Source organism: Nanorana parkeri, unplaced genomic scaffold (genome assembly GCF_000935625.1).
Source record: "Nanorana parkeri isolate BGI_ZX_2015 unplaced genomic scaffold, ASM93562v1 scaffold21, whole genome shotgun sequence".
Classification (NCBI taxonomy): domain Eukaryota; kingdom Metazoa; phylum Chordata; class Amphibia; order Anura; family Dicroglossidae; genus Nanorana; species Nanorana parkeri.
This window is the reverse complement of record NW_017306289.1, coordinates 3,534,627-3,545,704: the sequence shown is the minus strand read 5'-3', so window position 1 is coordinate 3,545,704 and position 11,078 is coordinate 3,534,627. Positions and strand designations below refer to the sequence as shown.

At 46.6% G+C, this 11,078-nt stretch overlaps 1 protein-coding gene across 1 annotated transcript; it reads left to right on the top strand.

Annotated features, from left to right (window-relative positions):
• The first annotated feature begins 536 nt into the window (after positions 1-536).
• SOWAHC (sosondowah ankyrin repeat domain family member C) lies at positions 537-1,915 on the top strand. Its single transcript, XM_018562958.1, has one exon. The coding sequence runs from the start codon at positions 596-598 to the stop codon at positions 1,913-1,915; it is 1,320 nt and encodes a 439-aa protein (XP_018418460.1). The 5' UTR covers positions 537-595.
• The last annotated feature ends 9,163 nt before the right edge of the window (positions 1,916-11,078 follow it).

The following is an 11,078-nucleotide window of genomic DNA, read 5'->3' as shown; positions in this document are numbered from 1 at the left end:
CATTCTCTGCAGGACAGCAGTTTAAGTTATATGTGCACCAATCAGTGAATCAGTAGAATGATGTCATCCCTAATATAATAACCCCCCCCCCCCCCTTCCCCCCTACATAGTTTCTTTTGGGCAGCCTCCAAGGCGGGGGGACGGATTGGAATTCATAGAAGTCATGTCATTCCTTCTACTCCGTATCACATCGCAGTACAGATTCTCTATTGTGCCGCTCTGACTGAGTCAGAACTAGAAGACAGGGATTTGGCACCGTGCATGACTGAGCCGTAACCAACAGCGCGGACACACACCTCAGACGGAGCTACACACACAGCGGACAGAGGGGTGCGCTCTGATTGGCCGCTTCAATTACGGCTCAGGCGACGGTCTCCGAATTTGAGACACACCCCTTTTTCCAGAGCGCCAGTGAGGTGGTACAGTCTACTGGGTACCAGGAGAGGGACGTACAGCTGGATAGCAGAGGCGGTTGCTAAGCGACAGTGGCCTAGTTACTACTGACAACCAGGACTTCGCCGCCCCCGCCGAGCCTCCCTGGAGGGAGGAGCCGGCGCGATGTGATCCCGGCCACCTGTAACACCAAACAGCAGTCATGAGCGAGCTGAGCCGAGACTCGGTTATCCGCTTCTTGAGCGGGAAAGGAGGCCGGGTACCTAACCAGCAGCTGGTGGAGCATTTCCGGCCCCTTCTGACCGAGCAGCCCCCCGGAGAGGCCCGCAATGCTGCTCGTCACCTCTTCAAAGACATCGTTAACGACGTGGCCAGCGTGCGGGCGGAGGACGGGGTGAAATATGTCTGTCTGAAGAAAAAGTACCGGAGAGCAGCAGAGGAGACAAAGCAAGATCCAGGGGGGAATCATGGCTCGGAGCGAAGTCGTGAGACACAGCCTGCCGCCGGGGAAAATGTCGGCCAGGCGATCGCAGCGGAGCCCAGCACCGGAGGGCCGATCGCAGCAGAGCCCAGCACCGGGGAAACGATCACATCAGAGCCCAGCACCGGGGAAACGATCGCATCAGAGCCCAGCACCGGGGAAACGATCGCAGCAGAGCCCAGCACCGGGGAAACGATCGCATCAGAGCCCAGCACCGGGGAAACGATCACATCAGAGCCCAGCACCGGGGAAACGATCACATCAGAGCCCAGCACTGGAGAGACGATCACATCAGAGCCCAGCACCGGAGAGCCGGGTGAGGTGGACACCCCAGATTCTAGTCCCGGAGAGGAGTCCCCCCAGGCTGTGTCTTCCCCCGGTTCCGATGGTCCCCCCAGGATCTCAGTGACGGAGGAGCCGGAGGATGATCCCAGGTTGGACGGAGAGAAGATGCAGAGGAAGCTGCCCTCGGGCTCCCCAGATGAGCTCCTGGCCACCCTGCTTACCCACGCACGGCAGAACCGGGTGCCCGTCAACATCAACGCCCGGGCGTCCGGCGGCTACACCCCCCTTCACCTGGCCGCCATGCACGGACACCTGGACGTCATCAAGCTGCTGGTCGGGGCGTACGATGCCGATCTGGATATCCGGGACTACAGCGGCAGGAAAGCCTGGCAGTACCTGAGTCCGGACACTGCCCGCGATGTCCAGGCGCTGGTGGGGGCATTACAGGGCCGCGAGGAGGAAGATGACGGCACAACCCCGGGATCAGGCCGCTGGCGGCTCTCCAAAGTCTTACCCTCCCAGCTGATCGTACACAGGTTGTCCCAATTACCGGAGGATGAGCAGGATGGTGGGGGGCGCACCCGGCCAGACATCAGCAGGAAGGGCTCTGGGGGCAGCAGGGGTAAGCCTCGCCTCAATAGGATCAGATTTAGGACACAGATCATCCATACTAACTTGACAGCCAGGGACGATGAGGATGAGAGAACACTGAAGAGCCCCATTAGGCACAGACCCAAATCTAATGTATTTGGCTGATGCCCCCATTACAGTGAACTCTGGAATCTGATCTCTGAGCCCAGGGTGAAGGATGCCCATTTTATACAGTGATCTTAGGGTGAAGGATACCCATCATATACAGTGATCCCTGAACTGATTATCCTGAACACAGGCTGATGGAAGCCATTATTTATAGTGGACTCTGCAATGACTATCCTGGACATCCCAGAAAACAGACTGCTGGATACCCCCTATTTACAGTGGTCTCTGTACTGAGCCCACACTGATGGATGCCATTGTTTAAAGTGGACTCTGCATTGACTTTCCTAACCATCCCAGAACACAGGCTAATGCGCTGTGACTAGAATAAGAGTCTGTGTGGCCAGTTGTGTCTCTTATGGTTCACAACAAATCACTTTATTTTCTATATTGACTTCAACCATATTTTTACCTTGTCTTAAGCAAGGCCGTGCAAGAACACTAAAACAATCCTTTCATAGGACAATAACCTGTTCACTGTGGTCATATCAGTAAAGGAGACCCAGTCACCACTTCTCACTAATGTATCTGATCGCTGCTGTGGGGAAGTCAAGCTTCATTCTCACTATTGGCTCTGGTGATTCACAGGCACCAATAGGATCATTGTAATCTGACATTTCCAGGTGTGTCTGATTACTTTGTGTCCACCTGTAGCCGCTACATCACTTGCCCAACACTACAGCCTTCACTGTCTGGTAACATGATGAGGCTGTGCTTCGAGCTGCAGAGACATACTAGTGAAGTAGCAGCTTGCAGGGAGACACTAGGACCTGACACCTCCAGAAGTGTCAGATTGTGGTCATTCTAGCGGCACCTGTAACTCTGTCAAAGCAAAAAAAGTTTCAATCACTTGAGGGACCAATAATGTGAATTTTGCCTTTCCCACAACAGTGAAGTAGTGACAGGGTCTCTTAAGAGATGATTTCTTAATGGTTGTGATGAGTTAATGTGATTTGCACAACATAGACTTGGCTGCATATGGTATAAATTAGGGATGCACCGATACCGGTATTTTGGTACCGATTTTATTTTTTTTCGGTACTCGCCGATACCAATTACCCAGGACCGGAAGTCCCATTCAGGAAGCCAGGTGGCGTGTAATGACTCGCCACCTGGCTTCCTGATTAGTCGGGCAGTGTGTAAAGACTCGCCACCCGGCTTCCCGATTAACAAGAAAGTCTGTCCACTCTCACCTCAGCATGTCCAGCCAGGAGCGGCCTTCCTCCGGTACCCAGCTGGAGCCGTTTTGCTGGCCAATCATGGAATCCGGGAGCCGTGTAATGATGCGGCGCCCTGCTTTCTGATTGGCCGGGAGGCGGGCTCCATGCTCCCTCGTCATGAGATGACCCCCAAAGTGGATTGTATTCTGCATGCGGTGGATGTGTCGCTGTCCGAATACCCAGACACTGACTGTGGCTGATTTGCTGCAGTCACTATTTGGCTGAGAACTTTCTTACTAGTTCTTTCAACAAAACTTGATTTACAAATCAACTTTTGTTGAATAGAGGGGTGCTGACTGGGCCACACACTGGTCAAATTTCAGGCATAATTCAACAAGTGTATGGCCAACCTAAAGCCAATCTCTGAGTATTAAAAATAACTTAGCTCCACTGCAAGGGCTAACCTTTCATTTTTGTTTCTGTAAAGCACATTACGTACCTGATCCCTACTCCCCTGGCAGTCAGCGCTCGCCTCTCTCCCCTCCACTCCAGCTCATGGATTATCCCTCAGTGTCCTCACATATAGACCCTACATTAGACGTGATGATGCCAGTGGCCTCCAACCACCATAGCGGAGGGGGAATGAGACTGCGTATGCCATTCATGGAACCAGCGGAAGCGGGGATCAAGTAAGTAAAAGTGCTTTATAGAATCCCCCTAAACAAAATCAAGCAGTTAACCCTTGTATTGGGGGGTAGCTTGAGTGCAAGAGGTGTGTTTTTGTTTTTAAACTGGAGATAGGCTTTAAGGGTCTAAACCAAGGGTGGGCAACTCTGGCCCTCCAGCTGTGCTTTAACTACAAATCCCAACATGCTTCTGGTAGTCATGCCTGTAACTGTCATTCTTTAAATTCCTCATGGGACTTGTAGTTCTACAACAGCTGGGGTGCCGGAGTTGCCCACCCCAGGTCTAAACTGACATAATCAGGTAGCACTAATGGGATATGATTGACCTTGACTGAAGGCAGGGCATTCATTGATTAACATTTTCTAGATGGATTTGTAACATTTTATAGAACCAGACAGTCTAACCAAATGAACGCTGCTAAAGAGTTGATTTCTAGGAGTTTGTGTAGTGACACTATTGGTGCACCTATGTCTGAGAGAAAGCTCACTAGTTTGTACATCTACAAGGATCTCTGCTCGAACTGACTGTGTACATAGCATGTTGGGACAATACCTGTGTAACACTACACATAGACCAGCACTTGTTGTAAATGAAAGCCAAACATTGGGTTTGTCTACGTTGTGTTTTATTGTTGAGATCCAAAACACTATTTTTGTATTTCATGTGCCAAATGACCCATTGTAAACGTGATCGCACATCACAAAATTAGCACTTTCTAAAAACGCTTAAGATACTGCATAAAATGCTACTACATCTTACCAATGTTGCTTGTCTTCTTGAATGAATGTTAATGTGATTCTTGAGGGTATGCCCGCCTATACGTGTTACATACCTTTCTAGGCCGGGCTAGCTAACCTTGGCCCTCCAGCTGTGGTGAAACTACACATCGTATTATGTCTCTGGGAGTCATCCCTGTGGCGGTCAGTCTTGCGATGCTTTATGGGACTTGTAGTTTTACAGTGCCTGGAGTGCTGAGGTTGCCTACCCCTGCTGTAGATGCTAGGGCTTCAGCTATCATGGAGCTTTTTACAGGTTAATCTATAGTAATACAAAGAGATATCACCATAGCCAAAGAGACACCTCCTGGTTTATATAAAGCTGAGCAGCAGAAAATCTTTTTGCGGGGAGATATCTATGCTGAGTGTTCTAAGAAACATTGGAGTAAGTGAGGCTGTCATTGTCCTCCTATTGAACTAAGAACTCCAGGAAGTGTCTATGTGCACCTCTGTGGACAGGTAATGTGAAAGTGACACTTCTCTCCGTGCTGTCCTTGACCTAATATAGAGCTGGAAAATGTCCGCTCTCCATCCTTTTTTGCTCGCTCATGGCATGATTTTAATCCCTGTACTTAGTGAACCTTTACCCCCTTTCACTAAAAATGACATCAGCATGCAGCTCTGCATGATATGAAATCATCTTACATTCATTAAATATTTTTCTTTTACTTTACAATTATTATTTTCCACTTCCCGGTCCTCTTGGGCATTAGTGATGTAATGTGCCCAAACGTTGCATCCTGGCAATGTTACATCAGCAGTGCATTGCTTATAAATCTCAAAGGCATTTTCTGCCCCTAAGATGATGTGCATGTTCACGTATCCTAGCCACATGTGCCAGAATTCCAGGAAGTAAAGGGAGATACAGGTGAAACTCGAATAATTAGAATATTGTGCAAAAGTAATTGCAGTAAGTGCTGCAAAAGGGGCCCAAACCAAGTACTGAGTACATATGCATGCTTGTACTTTTCAGAGGTCCGATATTGTTCTATGTACAATCCTTGTTTTATTGATTGCATGTAATATTCTAATTTTCTGAGATTGTGGATTTGGGGTTTTCATGAGCTGTAAGCCATAATCATCACAATTATGACAAATCACGGCTTGAACTATCTCATATATTAGTTTCACCTTTTAAGTTGCATTAGTGAAATAAATGAACTTTGCACGATATTCTAATTATTCGAGTTTCACCTGTATATTAGTTACAATGGCCACTGTGAGAAGAATGGAGAGGAGAACAAAACAAGGTATGCAAAGAAAACAATGCCGGCAATTATGTAGAAGTATCTGTTTGTAGATTGCCATTGCTAAACATTTGTAAAGCTGCCATGGTTGTAATTTTAAAGATAAGAGTAAAGTTCCTCTTTAACAGCTGGCTGCAGAGTACATGAAGAGGAAGTGTGTTATGGGGGGGGGGAAAAAAAATTCTGCCCCGGGCGCCCAGAACTCTGGTTACGCCACTGATTCAGATGCACATAACAAGGTAATCAGTGCTTGCTAGAGCTTCCAGTATAATAGTGTTAACAAAAATCCATTTGGATTGGACTGAGCAATCAATTTCAATAACTAAACAAATTGAGTATGTAGATCGGGGTGGACATATTATTTTGGAATGCAGAATTTTATTTTAGGAGCCAGATCCATTGGCAACAACTGGAGAAAACGTTAGACAGCAGCTATTCTTTTTAAGTAGCATTGGCTACCTGGATCATGGGACCTGTCCAACCCTGTTGTAGATCACTTTATGGTTGAATCATGTAGGTTCAGGGTGATGAAACATAGCTTGTGTGTGTCACATAGAAACACTTTAGTTTTACATATTGTGATTGATTATGCAATAGCACAAGTGGAACTTTTTCTTTGTGTGTGTCCATGCCCTTGTTTTATGAAATTGATTTTGCAATGACTCCTTGTCATATGAGCATGTACTCTAATCTTGTCATCAAACTCTCCTGCATAGTCTAGCCTTTTTGTCTTTTTCTTCACATTTGTAAACATTTGTGCATGCTGTTGTCAAAGCAAATCTAAGCCTCAAGAACTAAAATGTAACATATTGCAGTCCTTCGATAAGGGGACTGCATTCACTTTTATTTTTCAGGCAAAGTACATTTCCAGTGAGTACAGAAAAGAGCTGTTCATCCTGCCAGCAGTGCAGTGTCCTTGTCACCATATGTGAGTTGTGCTTTTAGTTCAGACAACCTTATCTATATTGTGTAAGCTAATAGCCCCATTAATCTACTATGTAACTGAAATGAACAAAGGCAGACATGTTTAACCACTTCCTGCCCGGAGCAATTTCTTACTATTTGCACAGACATGATAAAATCTGAATTTTTGGCTAGAAAGCCGCTTCAAACTCCCAAATGATGATATACAAAACATGCCAAGCCTTAAAATTGCGTTCGCTCGTGAAGCTGCAAATAACTTCAATACCCCAAATTTCCCATAGGCAACACATTAAAATCTTTTACTGGTCATCAGTTTAGTGCAAACAAAGACTAATGGCTCTAGAATTATTGCTCTCACTCTGACATTCACGGCGATATGTAACATGTGTAGCGCAATTTTTGTTTTTGCACTTAGGCGTACCTATGCCTGTTTACGTATATGTATGTGCATGGATGTAAGGGGCGGGGGACTTTAAAAAAAAAAAAAACTGCATTTTTTTTTTGTTTTTTGTTTTTTTCTTGTTACTTTTTTTTTTTTTATACTAACCTTATTGCTACCACATAGGGGGCTTGTTAGCTCCTTATGTAATAGCAGATAAGGTGTGACAGGTCCTCTTTATGTAGACATCAGGGGTCTCTCAGACTCTAAGAGCCAGGGAATGTAAACAGTGACACCGGAAGTGTTGTAATACACATCACTTCCGGGGTCCAGTGATCGGAGGAGAGAACAGCAGCTGGAAGCCACTCGATCTCTCTCCGATCATTGCGGGGAGACCTGCCGAGCCACTCCCGGGTCCTGCACGGGGGACATCAGAGCCCGGGGCAACACATGCTGCCGATCTGTACAAATGATCCGGCGGCTGTATAGACGCCGGATCGCTTGTACCTGAACAGCCATTGCAGCAGCAGCAGCCGCGTTCTTGGTTTATCCACTTCTGCGGGCCGCTGTATACATATTTACCGCACCGGATGCATATTATGTGGACCCTGCCAGGGTTTTCATAGGACCATGGTAAGGATCAGTTCACAAGCACGGGCAATGAGACGAGAACCTACACACCAGTGTTAAAGAAGAACACCGGGAGAATGTATTCTTAACCCTTGCAGTGGGGCTACCCCCGCACTGCAAGGGTTAAGTGGTTGTTTTTGTCTATGGTGTAAAATTGTTATACTCGGCCAAACCTCACAGACAGCTGGCTGATAGGGTGCTCCCTCAAGCATGTTTTCTCCTCTGCTGCACCGATTGTATGTCCCTAGGCCTCCTCGTGTCCAATACAGTGTATTGGATGTGATGACTCATGGACCTCCGGAACGGAGGGGAAGAGAGGCTGGAAGGGCTGGTCTAAGAGCCAGCCTGCTCCGAGGTTCAGGGGAGTATAACTTTTTTTTTTATTGTACACCCTAGACCAGGGATGTCCAAACTCTGGCCCTCCAGCTGTGGTGGAACTACGAATCCCATGAGGCATTGCAAGATTCTCACAGCCACAGCCATGACTCCCGGAGAGAGATGCTTCATGGGATTTGTAGTTTCACCACAGCTAGAGGGCCGGAGTTTGGCTACCCCTGCCCTAGACCAAAAATTAACACTTAACCCTTTCAGTGCGGGAGTAGCCCCTACTGCAAGGGTTAAGAATGTTTCCCTTCTTTAACTACTTGCTGACCGGGTGTTAAACCCCCTTCCTGTCAGGCCATTTTTCAGTATTCAACGCTGCGGTACTTTGACATGTATTCCGTCATGCAACGCTGTACGGAAATACATTTTATACCATTTATTAGGGACAGATAGAGCTTTCTTTTGGTGGTATTTAATCACTACTGGGTTGTTTTTATTTTTACTATATAATGAAAAAAGTTCTGAAAATTTTGAAAAAAAACCTGTTTTCCCTTTTTATTATGTTATAAAACATTTATTATTACCCAATTTTTCGGTACAATATAGAAGACGGGGTCACTTCGGGTAAATAGATACCAAACATGTCACGCTTTGAAATTGTGCGTACCTGTGAAATCGCAAAAAAACGATCATGCCTAAAATTGGCCATAGGCGACTCTTTAAAAGCTTTAACCGCTCATCAGTTTAGTGTTATTAGTAATTATTGGCCCTAAAACTATTGCTCTCACTCCGACCTTTGCGGTGATATGTAAAGTGTGGTGTAATCGTTGTTTTCGCATGAAGGCGCACCGGATACATATTTACATTTATATGTGCGTGTAGACAAACTTTTTTTCTCTTTTTTTTTTTTGACTTAACTTTATTGCTATCACATAGGGGATAACAATCCCCCTATGTGATAGCTAATACACAATGACAGGTCCTCTTTATGGAGACATCAGGGGTCTCTAAGACCCCTAATGTCACAATGGGACCCCCAAAGAAGCTGATGAAGCAGAGATCTGCTTCACCAGCTTCTTCTCTAGCTATAGCAGCCAGAGAAATGACAACTAAAGGAGGAAGTGACACATCGCTTCCACCTTTTTAGAGAGAGAGGTGGGGGTAATGCTGATCTCTCCTCCTTCTCAGTATAGGCAGCTGCTGTGCCAGTCCCAGGCCCGCAGGGGGGACAATGGAGAACGGGATAAGCGGCAGCGGTGGCGAAGAGGGGGGAGCGCGGGATGGGGGGAGGAGGAGGAGGGGTCCCCAGCAGGCTGCCTGAGTAAAAAGTGTAAGACGGTCTTGCAACATTCTTAAGAAATATCACAATATTACACCTACTGTCTACATCATGGGCCAGATAAACTAGACTGGCAGTTGTTGAGGAATGGGAATTGTCGCATGTGACTTCCTATTTTGCTACAATGCATGGCACCATCATCCTCTTGGCACACTACTACACACATCTATTGTCCCAAATATTGACAAACTCGTTTTCTGAACCATTGTTTATGTGGTGCAGATTGTGGGTCTATCTGTGTGAAAAGTCGCACTTGGGATTTTTTTTTACAATTAGTGCATTAGTCGCATCTTTCTTTATTTCAAACTGAACTATTATTTGGCACGTCTAAAAAAAAAAGGTTTCCGTGCACCAAATATTTGGCGCACCGACAATAGTTTATCTGGCCCACTACAATGTGTGTCTAACCTCCTAATTGTGATGTTAATCTTACATCTTTCTCCAAACTTCTAAATGTCATGTTAAGAAATGCACATAACTGTTTTATCTTCTCTATTATACATGGTCAACAATGAGACTTTGGCTGTTTTTGTAGCGTTGTAAAATCACGACAATGCTGTGAATGGGCAGAGGCTTTTCCCACATTTTATTCCTGGAGGGCGAGCCGTTGATGAATGAGATCTTTGTGTTCAGGGTGTTTCATAAACCTGAATGCCAGTGGCTGAAATTATCCGGTTAACCACTTCACTACCAAAAAATAAATGGAAGCTGATACAGAATGATGTGCTTTAGCTCTGCCAAGCAATGAAAAGGTGTTTCACTTTCACTTAACATAATGATGGCGTGGAATAATTTACCTGATCACCCCAGATATTTTGGGCTTCTACAATGTTGCTATGTGAACAGACCATTAGTATGTCCCGTAGGAATCCATGAAACAATGATCCTACTATTTAGAAGTCTTCATGTTTTCCAGAGAGCGAGCTGTGTACACTTACTGGTCACCCGATCGTTCCCTTTTGTTTGAAGTTGGAATGACCCAGACCAGCACTAACATTTGATTATATTGAGATGAAAGGACGTTCTCCGTTTTGCTCCCTGCTCTCCATCCTGAAGCAATTTGCCGTGGTCCTGTGCAGGGGATCCCGAAAACCACTGTGGGCAGGGAGGCAGCCAGCTGGGAGGAAGGCGGCTGGCAGAGGCGGACGTACCATGGACGGGGGTGGCGGGGGTTGGGACGGAGCAGCAGGCTAATTGCAAGTGATGTCAGCAGCTGCACAGCCGCTGGCATCACTTTGATATCGGCCGAATAATGCCGAAAATGCAATTTTTCTGCCGATACATCGGCTCATCCCTGATTTCTTTCCTCCCCGCTGGGCGCTGCTCTATGTCCCAGCGGGGAGAAGAGAAAGTGACAGCCGGCCGAGCGCTGCGGTGGAGAGCGCTGTGAGCGGCCGGCGTCTCCTCCCACACCGCTCTGCCGCCTATCAGAGTCCGGCAAAGCGGTGTGTGGGCGGAGACAGTGCTGTCACAGGAGGCTGGGCTCTCCTCCCTGCACCGCTCGATCAGCCTCCCGTGACAGCGTGTCCGAGAGAAGAGCAATGTACACATACTCAGTGATCGCTGAGTGTGTGTACATAATTGAGAATATGGTATGTTAACTATATCCTCAATTATGAATGGGAGTGATCTACATCATATCTACATCACCCCCATTAATTCATAATTGTGATTATAGTAAACAATGTTCTCATGTT